The sequence below is a fragment of the Fulmarus glacialis genome, unplaced genomic scaffold (assembly GCF_000690835.1).
Source record: "Fulmarus glacialis isolate BGI_N327 unplaced genomic scaffold, ASM69083v1 scaffold9634, whole genome shotgun sequence".
Taxonomy (NCBI): domain Eukaryota; kingdom Metazoa; phylum Chordata; class Aves; order Procellariiformes; family Procellariidae; genus Fulmarus; species Fulmarus glacialis.
Genome location: NW_009206068.1, coordinates 181 through 13,065, shown reverse-complemented (window position 1 = coordinate 13,065; position 12,885 = coordinate 181). Strand labels below are relative to the sequence as shown.

General features: G+C 55.0%; 2 protein-coding genes across 2 annotated transcripts in view; one reads left to right on the top strand and one right to left on the bottom strand.

Annotated features, from left to right (window-relative positions):
• LOC104075190 (C-C motif chemokine 4 homolog) overlaps positions 1–471 on the bottom strand; it is a 970-nt gene extending 499 nt beyond the window's left edge. Inside the window, exons 1-2 of the mRNA XM_009575614.1 lie at positions 402–471; positions 5–26 (exon numbers count right to left, since the gene is read on the bottom strand). Coding sequence (XP_009573909.1) covers positions 5–26; positions 402–471 — 92 coding nt within the window. The remainder of the gene's footprint in view (positions 1–4; positions 27–401) is intronic.
• A 9,197-nt stretch (positions 472–9,668) lies between these two features.
• Positions 9,669–10,901, top strand: LOC104075188 (C-C motif chemokine 4-like). The gene is made up of 3 exons (XM_009575611.1): positions 9,669–9,801; positions 10,315–10,426; positions 10,814–10,901. The coding sequence occupies exons 1-3, from the start codon at positions 9,729–9,731 to the stop codon at positions 10,899–10,901; spliced, it is 273 nt and encodes a 90-aa protein (XP_009573906.1). The 5' UTR covers positions 9,669–9,728.
• The last annotated feature ends 1,984 nt before the right edge of the window (positions 10,902–12,885 follow it).

Below are 12,885 nucleotides of genomic sequence, written 5' to 3'. Positions count from 1 at the left end.
GCAGGAGGTCGGCGGGTCGGAGCCAACTGTGAAGGGCAAAGACGGTCGTCAGCAGCGGCAAGGGATGGGGAGCAGGGGCAGGGAGCTGGGACCGCAGACCCCCGGGTCTGGGGAGTGGGGAAGAAGTCAAGGAGGAAGAGAAAAGACGGGGTCTTTTTTCTTCTTCCTTTGATTCTTTCTCTTCTGGGTTCACCCTGCGCTGGTGCTGACACAGCCCATGATGTGCTTTAAGCTGTGCCTTTCCCATGGCAGGAGAGCCCCAACGGCCCTGCAGTGCCTGCCGGAGGGTGGTCTGACACGGGAAGGGACCCGGGGTGGAAGACCTGGCAGAAGGGACCCTCTCCCAGCAGCGACATCTCTCTTGTTCCCATTTAGAGAGGAGAGGGAGAGCCTGGACTTACACGGCGCAGCGGAGGTCTGGTAGCAGAAGGCGGCGATGAGAACAGCGAGGGCAGCCACAGAGACCTTCATGTCAGCTGAGAAGCGGTGGCCGGAGCTGAGGCAGGCAAGTGGAGCTTGAAAGCCTCTTTTCTGTCTGATGCTGAGACAGTCAGCAGCTCCCCAATTTATGGGGTGAGGAAGCCCGTGCAGCGGCTTGCGTAGGCATGGTGGAATTTCCCCCAGAGAAGAGGCTGCTCATGGTGCAGTCTCGTGGTGGAACGGAGCAGCAGCCCCAGCCCCGGAAAGACAAAGCTCCCCCCTTGATTCAGAGCCTCCCCAGTGACACAGGATATGAAACAGCCACCATTGCTATTTCTGCTTCTTTCATGCATGTCCCTTAGTAAGAAGTTCCCCTGTGGAGGTTCCTGCATTTGTCAACAGACCCCGATTACCCAACCTGCTCAAGCAGCTTGGAGGTGAGAGTGCATTCTTCCAAGAGCAGTGCAAATGGGCTAAAGAGCATGGGTGGGATGAGGCCAGTTAGGGAAAAAGGGGCTGAGGTCTCCTTTACTGTGCACTGTTTCCCCCCCACATCTGCACAGCCGGTGCTGCCCCAGTAGCAGGAGGTGGGAGCCGTCACCAGTGGGCTCCGTGTCCTGTACGTGCTTCACATAGTTAGAGGGGACTCAGGGCATGTCCTGCAGCCGTGACAGCACTGCAGGCACCAGCACAGGTAGGGGTGGGCATGAAATAAGAGACCCAGAAGCTGAAGCACTTGAGTTTCCTACTCAGTTTAAAGGAAGGGAGAGCTGAGATGGGGCATTTTGTCCTGGAGGTGCCTGCCGTACTCCAGGTCCCAAAAGGAGACCCTAAATGACCAATTTAGATTAGACAGTTACATTTCAAGGGCTACTGATAGGTGAGGCCTATCATTGCTAGGCATGGAGATGCAGAGAGCCAAAAGAAGTATGGAGACATTGACTGTGACCCTGATGGTGAAGCAGGAGGGGCTCCAGGAGCAGGGTGAGGAAGAAGACACCGCTTCTGAAGACCAGGAGCAGGTAAATAAATTGCGGGGTGAGGGCATGGGGCAGAAACTGGGATATCTGGGAAGAAAAGAGTATCCAGTCTCAGCAGAAGAAAGAAAATTTTAATGACCACAGACAAAGAGGAATTGCCTCATCGTATGGGAGCTCACAGCTCTCCGAGGGCTGGGCAAGGGCTGCGATCAGGGACGGTTCACTGGGAAGAAGCCACCAGCCTACACACAGACTGCCATGGAGGTCTACCAAACACCTCTCTGTCCCCGAGGAGGAGGAGAGGGAAGGCCTGGCAGGGAGGTGGTGGATGCTCTGGGAAGAGCTGAGGGCTGTCCAACGGTAACGAGATGTTCCTAGAAGGACATCTCTTCTCAACAGGGAAGCAGACACATTACCGGGAAATGTCTCCATTTCATTATTTTCAAGTCATCACCGAGTGGTGATGTCTTGGCAGATGCTGCCTGAAAGTCAGTGGAAAGACTACAGCGTAAAGCAGAGCAACCCAACCGCACCGCCAGCACCCCTGCACCCCTACCGCAGCGCTGGGCACTGACTCACCGTGTTTCTATTAAAGGCTCCTGGCTATCAACCCAGGCGCCTTCTGTAAATAACCTGGTGTTTTCCAATTATCACTCCAACTCCGCACGGTGCGCGCAGCCCTCCACCAGCCGCAGCAGGTTAGCTCCATGCGGGTTAGCTGCTCTGCTCCGTGCAGGCAGAGAGGAGTCTGGAGGGCGGCGTGGTCCTGGGCTTGCACGGGAGAAGTCCCAGAGGTGGCCCACCCTTAGGGAGGCTCCTGCTGGGAGCCGTGGTGGTGCGCCTGCCCCTCGCCCTGGCTGGGGAGGGCAGATCTACCCCATGGAGCAAATGCGGCTCTTGCCAAGCTGAGCATCAGCTCCTTCCTGGCCACACCATGGCCAAGCTGGTCCCCTCCCCATCTTCCCTTTGCCATCTGCAGAGAGAGGCACCTTACAGGCTCACCCGTCGGTTCAGACCCCACTCCCCCCTCCGCTTGTCAGCTTGCCTGTCCCCAAATATCCTGGGAGGATGAGGAGAGAGCCTGCCTCCGCAGGCAGGGCGCCCAGCCAGGCAGGAGGTGGGAACCCGGCGTTCAGCCGGACGCCAGCTGGACCAGAAATTGGCTCTGAGCTAGCGTCGGCTTACTTGGCTCCTCTGCCTGATTGCTCAGGGAATATAACTTGTAAGAGCGTGATTTGCCTCTGAGCTGTTCCCTGTGATTGTACTTTCAAGCATTCATGGGTCATGTCTTGAGATCTGCCACCTACAGCCATCTGGTCCTGTCCTGCTCCCAAGGCGCACGGCGTGGGTAGGGCAGGCAGGAGAAACACCATTTATGGTGCAGAAATGTTCTGATAAAAAACAAGTTTCATTAAAACAGAAGAATTAGTTGGAAGTCTGCATTGATCATTCGAATGTTTTCAATGAGGTATTTTTCCATTTCAGGCAGCTGAAAACCTCCATGCCTTTATACCTTTGTCAGCAAGCAGATGACAAATTATTTTAGACGGTTGGGGACCATTTTTTAATGAATCAAAAAAATTTTGTCAGTTTAGGTGAGTCAGTTTAGGATCAGCTTAGCCTAGATAACGTGTTACAGCGGCCGGGTAAGGGCTGAAACTTTTCTACTGCTGAAAGCCAAAAATAACCCCAAAGTCAGGGTGTTTGCTCTCCAGGGGTCTGTTTTTCCCTTAGAAATCTGACAAAAGCCCCCACTCTGCCAGCTCCCTGCAGGCTGGATAGAGGTGGAAGGCTATAGTCATATCAGTGATGCCCTGAGATGTTGCAACATGCTCCTAAAAAATGTTTTCTTGCCCACTCCCCCTCATTCCAGTCACGATGAAACGAGAAAGTAATTTCTTCCAGCTCTTCCCCCTTTTAGAAAGAGGGGAAACTGCGTGTCTCAGATGAAGGACCAGGAGAGGTGGCCGTGGAAGAGTGGGCTGGAGCACCTCGGGGAATTAGGCTCATAGCACAGCAAAACGGTGGTGTAAGGTGGAAGTTTTCCCACCGTGGCTCCGGCTGGTTTCAGGATCCATGTCCCAGCCTGTGGTCTCCCCTTGCCCCCACGGCCAGCAGGCAGTGCTTGGAGTCGGCAGGACGGGCTGTCCGAAGCAGTCTGGCTGATGTTGCACCAATTTACATAGAGGGATATGACGGAGGTTTTCTACAAGCCCCCAAAAAATCCCAGGAGAAAGTGCTAAGTAAAGCAAGTGCCCAAAATAAATCCTGTGATAGCAGAAATAGGGAAATTCTCGATCTTGAATGAAAGGGGAACCCTGAAAAAAATGGTGAGACTGGCTGATGTAAGTTGCTATTTATAGCAGGTCTTAATGCTGAGGAGTCAGGATTCACTCGGAAAAGGAAGTACTTAAAAATGTCCTGAGTTCAGAAACTGCCTCTACGACAAGCTCCGCTTCCACCTGCAGCAGTCTCCATCCTGTCCTGCTCAGAGCTCAGGCACCGGTGACTTTCCATAAGTGTCCAGAAATTTCACCCCCACCATTCTTGACATTTCTGGAGAAATGTTGGAATTTTTGAGATGATGTCATGTCCCGGAACTGGCTCCGAAGGGAACCTGTGCACGCGGGAGTGACTGGGAACCATCTGTCTCCACTGTGCCGGGTGAGGGGAGAGCGCGGCCACCCCGCCGGGTGGGCCACCTCCCGCTGCGTTGCACAAGAGACCCCTTTGTGTTTCCCTGAAATCGTGTCACGCCAGGAAGATGTTCATAGCTGTAAGAAAAATGTATCTCGTTAAAGGTTCAATCTTCTTCCTGCAAGGGCATTTGCTGAAAAAAATACCCCTGGGAATACTATTGTTTTCTAATGGCCGATGCCTCAAATTTTTCCTGGCCTTTCTTTTGAAACAAAACAAAGAGGATTAAGTGTACAGTATTTCGAAGCAAATTAAAGTGAAATAAAAAAGCCTCCTTGCTCCACAGCCCTCTCCATCCTTGGCATGAAAGGGAAAGAAACAGGGAAAACTTGAGTTTTAGCAATTTTTGAGCCTTAGGGAAGCGGCTGTGGGGTTGCGCTCCTGGCTCGCCCCGGCTGCCGGCTCCAGAGGCTGGGGCATGCCCGACCCGCACCCCTCAGCATCCCTCAAACCCTGCAAATGCCTGGGAGGACCAGATGAAGTGTCTCTTCTGGGGCTGCATCCTCTCCCCTGGAGGACAGCCCACCTCACTCAGATCTTTGGTGAGTCCTCCAGAAAGAGCAAGGTAGACCAGGCGGAAAATTGAGAGCTCTGCTAGGATGAAAAACAAAGCCTGTTTATAAATGAACCCACTGGGCCTTGTGTGCTCATCATAATCAAGCAAAAAGGAAAAGAAGCAAGCCACAAATCGATTGTTTTCATTTTCATTAGTGCCCCTGGAGCCCAGCTCTCCAGGAGGTTTGGGTGGGCTGGCTGCATCCCACGGGTGCTTCGGGGATGGCCGAGCACCATGACCCTCCCCTGCTCACGAAGGGGGCTGAGACCAGGGCTAACTTTTAAACTGGTTTAAAAAGTTTAAAAAGTTAATTGCCACAGCTGGGGGACTTCCTTAATGTGTGGCCCTTGGACCTCCTGAAGACCCCGTGTCTACCAGCACTGGCTTGGTCCCTCTCTTTGCAGCATGCTGGCAGGGATGTGTCTGGTGTCGGTCCCCACCCAGCACTCACGGGGGGTAGGCAACCCCACGGGAGGTGTAAGCCCCCACTCCACATGGAGCTTCCCAGCGGCGGTGGTCATGCACGGAGACCGGCAGCCGAGCTCGGATGTTTGCTAGGCCTCACGATTTATTTTGGGCTGGCTGCAAGGCTGCAAACCACTTCCCATGTGTGGGGGCTGTCTGTAGGCTAGGGTGCTCTGCAGCGTCTCTCTCAAGCACAGGTCCCATCCTGCTCCCTGTGGTGCTGAGGCTTTTGCCACCCCAGATGGGCTTGTGCCGTTCAAAAGGGCCGTTGTCCAGCCACCCTGGCCAGCGTGGGCTCTGCCTGGCACCCGCATCCCCTGGGGAGAGGGGAGGGCTTGGGGAGCTCCGGCACCGCTCGCCAGCGTGCCACAGCCCCGCAGCCTCCCCATGCGGCCTCCTGCATCCCTCGGGGACCGTGCAGAGAGGTGCAGCCGCAGGAGGGACTTGCTGGGGATGGTTTGCGAGTGGGAGCAGAGGGGAGCTGGTCTTGGTCAGGGATCGCCTTTGCCCCAGGCTGTGAGCAGAGGGACGAGGCTGTGACCCCCCGGGGCACCGCACCTCTGCAAAACCACCAGCATCTCCCAAACGGAGCACCCCACACCCCAGAGCTTGCATCTGCTTGTGGGCAAGAGGGTCAAATGGCTAGCAGGAGTGACAGGGACAGGATAATAGCCCCTTACGTACCCCAAGGTCCTTCTGATGGTGCTAAGGTGCCAGGGCTGGGATGGTGCAGCCTCCCCTGGACGAGCTGTACCCCCAGGGGAAGGCAGACAGGGCTTCCCCATCAGGCTGGGGACAGCCCTCACCATCGCCCGTGAGCAAGTACCCTGCATCCCTCTGCCCTGGGGGTATGTGCTTTGTGACCTGTGGCTCTTCGCGAGGGCAGGATTTCGGGGGGGCTTGAAGGAGTCCCAAAGCCTCTGGGCTAATCCTTGTCACCATCTATCCCAGGGAATGAAGACTCAGCGCCCACGACAACATCCTTCCCCACAGTCTTCCTCTTTGAACAATTTTAGCTTTCTCTACCCTGCCTGCACCCAAACAAATCTCATGCCCCAGTCTGGGTGAGGCTAAAATGATAAAAAATGGCTTGTTTCCAGGAATAATAAAGGAAGCTTGAGAGAGGTCAGCTTATAAATACTTAAACTGCAGGAACTGTGACAGCAGAGGGCTCTGGGATTTGACAGAGAAGCAAAAACCAGTGTATAGAAAGAGAAAACTGAAAACAGAAGCTGGCCTTTTTTTGCTGGCCTCGGAGGCCAGTGAGGGTGAATTGCTCTGGGAGCAGCCTGGCAGGAGCGTGCAGCCGGGGTTGCAGCCGGGGTTGCAGCCATTGACTCAAAGCTGGAGTCCTGTGGCAGGGGGTCAGCAGTGCAGAGGAGCGGCTGGGGAGGGAGAGGTGCCCCCCTTCCAGGAGGCTTCTCAGCACGCCGGGGGAAACAACATCATGGCTGACAAAGGGCAGTTTTGTAAGCGCGGATCGGTTTGTGCCGATGACGCAACCAAGCGACTGCAGCTGCAGCAGCTCTTTGCAGACCCTCCTCCCCCAGCTCTGTCAAATTCATTAGCAGTAAATGACAGCTCCTTTCCTTCCACTGACCGTCTCAGAGCTTCCAGATGGAGGACAGAGCTGCCTGATGCAGATCACATCATACCCCCATCGCACCTCCCCACCACCCCTGGGTGCTCTGCGCAGGTGGCACCGCGTGGGCCACCGGCCCTCTGGCTTGCTCCTTGCAGGTGGCAGGCTGGGGAGCAGAAGCTGTGAAGTTCCCATGAGCAAAGCTGTCTCTGGCTGGTGTTAGCCACAGAGCTGTCTTTCTGCAGCCACAACCTTTCTCACCCGGCAATGCAGCGCCTGCAGCCGGCATTTGTCGTTTCCCCATGCACACGCTAGCATGTGAGTTGCAAGAACAGAGGAACATAAAACTCCCACTGTTGGCTTCTGCATGATTTATTTCCATCGCAAAAAGCCATAATTTGGTTTTGCTCTGCAGCAATTCAACCGAAAGCCGGAGCTGCTTCTTGTTCTGCCATGCACCTCTGCCCGGAGCTGCTCAGACTTACCCAGGAAAAGCAGAGCTGGTCCTGCCAGGGCTTGCCATGAATCTGGCAAAATCCAACACCTTCCCCGATACCCACGTCAGGACTTACAGAGTCTTTGGCCCCAATAAAAGCACATCCTCAGCCGCTCTGGTGGTGCCTCTGCCCGCGCCCTGCCACAGCCGACAGCACCAGTGTCCTGGGCTGTAACGCAGGGTAAGACCGTGCAGGGAAACAGGAGTGCAAAAGAGACCCTCCCTGGGGAGTAAGTCTGCGGAGGAGCAGATCATCACCTGTGTCAAGGGGCCCTGAACCTTCTTTCTGACTCTGCCAGGGACAAGCTGATTTGTGAAGGACGGCGTCCCCACTGCTCTCACTTGCAGCTCCAGGGTAGCCGAGCAGGGGATTTGTACTTCTGGGGATGAAAATCCAGGCCCTGGAGCCCACCCACAGGCCTGAGCATCCTCTCTGCAGTGGAGCGGGGCTCCAACTCCAGCTGTACCCCCAGGCTGTGGCAGGACAAAGTCATGAAGTCCCAGGTCACCCCTCTCCCAGGCAGGGGCTGCTCCAGCGCCGGGGACCTGCTGAGGCTTGAAAGTCTCTCCCATGCCAGGAGGTTCTCCACCACTATTGCTCACCATCTTGGCTAGAAAATCCATCTTGGACTCAAGGGAGCTTTTGGAGGGAGCGGTTCCGGCTAGGGTTCAGGCTAGCAAAATGTCTCCAGTGTGGCAAACCACTTCTTCCAGCAAACTCCCTGCTCCCCTGGGGGCTGAGGTTGGGGGTGGCAAAGGACCCTCCTGCCTGCAAAGACCCTCCAAGGCAGGGTGAGATCCTCCAATCTGATTGCTTTGTGGAAGCCTGTGGCTGTTAAGGTGACTGTGAGTAGCCTGCAAAGATGAGATGGCTGGCTTGGTGGATGAGGGCAGAGCAGTGGATGTCGTTCATTTTGACTTTAGTGAGGTTCTATAACATCCTCCTAGGCAAACTGATGAAGTATGGATTAGATAAATGCAGTAGAGAGGGACCGAGAACTGGCTGAATGGCTGGGCTTGGAGGGCTGTGATCCATGGCACAAAGTCCAGCTGGAGGTCAGTTGCCAGTGGGGAGCCCCAGGGATTGATACTGGGGCCAGTACTCTTTAATATCTTAATGACCTGGATGATGGGACAAAGTACAGATGACACAAAGCTGGGAGGAGTGGCTGACACGCCAGAGGGACGTGCTGCCATCCAGAGGGACCTCGCCAGGCTGGAGAAATGGGCTGACAAAAACCTCATGAAGTTCAACAAGGAGAAGTGCGAAGTCCTGCCCCTCTGGAGGAACATCCCTAGGCACCAGTATACGCTGGTGCTGACCAGCTGGAAAGCAGTTTGGCGTAAAAGGACCCACGGCTCCTGGTGGACACCAAACTGGACATGAGCGGCTATGTGCCCCTGCCACAAAGAAGGCCAACAGGCTCCCGGGGTGCATTAGGAAGAGCATTGCCAGCAGGTCAAGGGTGGTGACCCTTCCCTTCTGCTCAGCACTGGTGAGGCCACTCCTGGAGTGCTGGGTCCGGTTCTGGGCTCCCCAGTATGAGAGACATATGGACATACTGGAGAGAGTCCAGCAAAGAGCCACAAAGATGTTTAAGGGACAGGACCATCTCTTCTAGCAGGAGATGCTGAGAGAGCTGGGACTGTTCATTCTGGAGAAAAGATGGCTCAGGAGGATCTTATCAACATGTGTGTGGGGAGCAAAGCAGATGGAGCCCGCCTCTTCTCAGTGGTGGCCAGTGACAGGACCACGGGAAATTCTATTTAAACACCAGATAAAACTTTATTACTGAACACTGAAACAGGTTGCCCGGAGAGGTTGTGGAGTCTCCATCCCTGGAGATATTCAAAGCCCATCTGGACATGGTCCTGGGCAGCCTTCCCAGCTGACCCTGCTTTGAGCAGGGGCTGGACTGGATGATCTCCAGGGGTGCCTCCAGCCTCAGCTCCTCGCCACTCCACGTTAAGCCAAGCACTGCAGGACTGATGGGGCAGAGCGCTTTGGGTAGCACAAAGCCCGCAGTCCAGCCACCTCTCAGCTCCATGGGCTGCAGTTCAAACAACCGACACATAACAGCACGAGCGTGCTTTGGAGCCTGCCTGGTTTTTTTTTTCCAGGGTTGCATAATCTTAGGCAAACATTGTGTCTTTTGCTATACAGACTCACAGGGAAAATCCCTCCTATCGTTCAGATAAATAGTTCTCCTCTTTGTGACCATGCCACTTGGCACATTTTAGTTTCCACTTGATTTGATGAAATCGAAAATGAAATGAGCACTGAATCAGAGCTCAAGATATTTGGCTCCAATGTGAACCATATCCCATTCTTTCTGACTTTTTTTTTCTAATTCCCTTTGGCTATTTCACTTTCGTGACATCCTCTGTCATCATTCTGGAATTTCCACTCAGGCTTCTCCCGGCTGCCTCCAGGACTCCCTATTAAAAGGGAGCTGAATCCAGCTGCTGCAGTCTGAGCCGCATCTACCAGAGCTTCTGGTCCTGCTCCGACTGTCCTAACCCGACGGGAAGATGAAGGTCTCTGCAGCCGTTTTTGCTCTTCTCCTCATTGCAGCCTCTTGCTCCCAAACTTTCTCTGGCCCAGGTGAGTCCTGCTTTTTCATTTGTGATGGAAGAACAGATCCGAGCCTTTGTTATCTTTTCTCCATTGAGCTCACGTGGCAGATAACTGGGAATTTTTCAGCATTTGTACCACTCTCCACTCTGCACTGAGATCAGCTACATGTAGGAGCCCCAGAATGGGAAAATCACGCATGCATCCATCCATCCATCCATCCATCATCCATCCATCCGTCCAGCCATCCTGGGCTCAGAGTACTTATTCCTGGATATAGTTTAGGGACTTCGGTCTCTGCCCTGGGGCTGGGGGAGGTGGGGAAACGAAGCGCTGACAATGAGTGGGTGGGAATCTCCCCTAGTACCTGAGGATACTGTTCCTGGTATTGGATCAGATGATCCCCAATGTCCATTTCAACCTTAATTATTCTCTAATTCCTCACTCCCTTCCCCGCCAGCACAGCTTCCTGAGCTGATGGGCTGGCTGCTCCCGACGCGCAGCCCAGCACATGCTGACGTTGTCTCTCCTTGCCTCCTCCAGCTGGAGCCGACTTCCCAATCTGCTGCTTCTCTTACACACACCACAAGCTCCCGCAGAAGCTCATCCGGCGTTATTACAGCACCAGCACCAGTTGCACCCTGCCAGCCATCGTGTAAGGACCAGCGCTAACTCCCGGGTGCAGACAAGCTGGGGCAGTGTGGGGACAGCCGCTGCGGGGTGTGCGTGTGTGAGTGACCGGCTCTGCAGGGTGGCTGTGGGCACGGGGGTCTGTAGGAGCAGCGCAGGGTGAGGGGAACCCCAAGGGGAAAGGGCTTGCACAGGGACTGCCAGGGATGCTCCTGTGGGGACGCCCAGGGATGTTCCTGCAGGAGTTGAGGAGGCAGCGTGGGAGAAGGGATGGGAGTGGGGGAGATCACAGCCAGCCACTGGTTTCAGCATCAGCTTAGGGCACAGGGGAGAACCTCTTGCAATGCCCCAAAGCTGGGATCCAGGCTCTCCTGGGATGCAGGTCTGAGCAGAGATCTTATATGTTCCGCAGGTTCATCACAAAGAAAGGCCGCCAGGTCTGTGCCAATCCCAGTGACACCTGGGTTCAAAGTTACCTGCAAAACTTGAAGCAGAACTGAGCAAAGCAAGATGGCAAGCCTAGCTGCTGTCATGCACAAGTCGCATTATCCTGAGCTTCTGCGATGGAGCAGGACACTGGGGCAAGAGGAGCTGCCCAAACCCACATCGTCCACAGGCAGCTCCAAGGGACTGCTGGAGGGGCACCAGGAGACACCTCGCATTGGGTGCTGCTACTTGCCCTCGGCTTGCATGGGCCAGTCTGCAACCTCATCCCTCTGCCCTGACACCTCCACCCATGGCCTGGGAAGGCCCATGGGACTGCACCTCTATTGTTCTTATATTATTTTAAATTATTTAATAAATTATCATATGGGATAGGCAGTACTTTCTTTTGTGGGTAATAATGCTATTTATGGGAGGGTGGCAGGGAGGGTATTTATGGGAGAGCGGCTCAGAGTCTCAGCGTTGGATGATGAGTGGCCCTGGCTTACATATATGAAATCATGATTCTGGAGAATAAAGAATTTGGACAAAACCTCTGCTTTTTTCCCTTTATGTGCCTTTGTGTGGTGTTCACCAGCACAGAGACAAAACCTCACCCTGAGCCGATCTGCACACTCTATATGGCATGTGATGATGGGAAATGGTTTGAGGCAAAACCATAAAGTTTCCATACTGCAGACATATGACTACCCTCCGACACCTCATTCCTCCACCACATACACCCCCGCCTCCCACATCCTCTACAGAATTAGACATGTTTGTATGCATATATGGGCCTTTTACATATACGAATATGCTCTCCACACACCCCAGGCATGTCCCATGTGCTTGCTTGCCGCTCCCGGCCCCACACGCCGCACCCCAAACTTGTCCCTGGGCACCACGGGGTGGTGACGGGACACGTTGCTGTAAGGGGTAAAATCCTGCCAGAGGCTTTGGGGCGGGGAGCAGGGAGAGCAGCTCACGGGAGGAAGCAGAGGGCGTGGAGCTGCCACGTTGGGAGCTGGCAGGTACCTGGGGCTCACGAGCTGCTCGTCCGCCCTCGTGCCGAGGGTGCTGGGGCACAGAGCAGGGCCAACTGCCTGCCCGTACCCACCCCTGCCAGCCATTTCTGCCAGCTAAGCAGCAGCGTTTCCCAGCACGGAGCCCACAGGCACCCACACACGCTGTCAGTGGCCCTGCGGCCTCTCTCCTCACACGTATCTGTTCCTCCGAGACACCACCGCATCTCTGCCCGCCAGCCCCCACGGGCAGCTGGGTCCTGCCGAGCCCGGCAGTGCTGCCTGGAGAGGGCAGGGACCCCAGCTTTCTTTCTGACCACCCCAACGGCGGTCGTTCCCCATTTTCCCACCTGTAAAAAAAAGGGAAGGGTTCAGCTGTGCTGCAGGGGTAAAACAGCCACCAGCAAACCTGGACGCAGTCATTCCCAGGACGCGGCTTTGCATGGGAACATGAATGAGAGGGAGCAGGTCCCAAGGGTAAAAGCACAGTGCTGGGCACAGCTTCCCCATCGCAATCGTGTTCATCACTCCTCTGCTTCTGCAGGAGAAATGTCCCCAACAGCACGGTCACCCAGAGCTGGCCTGGCCTTGCAGCCATCCTGTTCCAGTTGGTATTTCTTCTTCCTAATGCAAAAAAAGCCTTTCTCTTATTGTTTCATTTTTTCCTGCAGCTATAGATCAGACTTGGCAACCCTGAGGCTGGGAAAGCACCTCCACGTTGTCTTGTGATTTCCCTCTAATCTTGTGTTTTCCAGGCTGGAAAGCTGGCTGCAGGCAGGAGGGCTCATGAGGCACCCAAGGAGCAGCATCCCAGCGGAGGGCAGACCCAGCCCGGGCACCATGTTGTGTCCCAGGAGATGGTGCTGGTGATGGGGGACCACGTGGAGGGCTCCCCTCCAGCTCCGTGGGGACGGCTCCTGACCACTTTGCTGGGAGGATGATTTGGGAAAGGCACAGGCTCCCGCTCACCCCTGGCAGGGTCCCCATGCTCCCCTGGCACAGCAGGGTCCTAGCAGGGGGGGTCAGGTCCTAGCAGGGG

Excerpts from the sequence above, each read along its gene's own strand:
- LOC104075188 (XM_009575611.1), top strand. The coding sequence starts at position 9,729 with ATGAAGGTCTCTGCAGCCGTTTTTGCTCTTCTCCTCATTGCAGCCTCT. Across the intron at positions 9,802-10,314 it reads CCAAACTTTCTCTGGCCCAG|CTGGAGCCGACTTCCCAATC; the intron begins GTGAGTCCTGCT and ends TGCCTCCTCCAG. Across the intron at positions 10,427-10,813 it reads TGCACCCTGCCAGCCATCGT|GTTCATCACAAAGAAAGGCC; the intron begins GTAAGGACCAGC and ends TATGTTCCGCAG.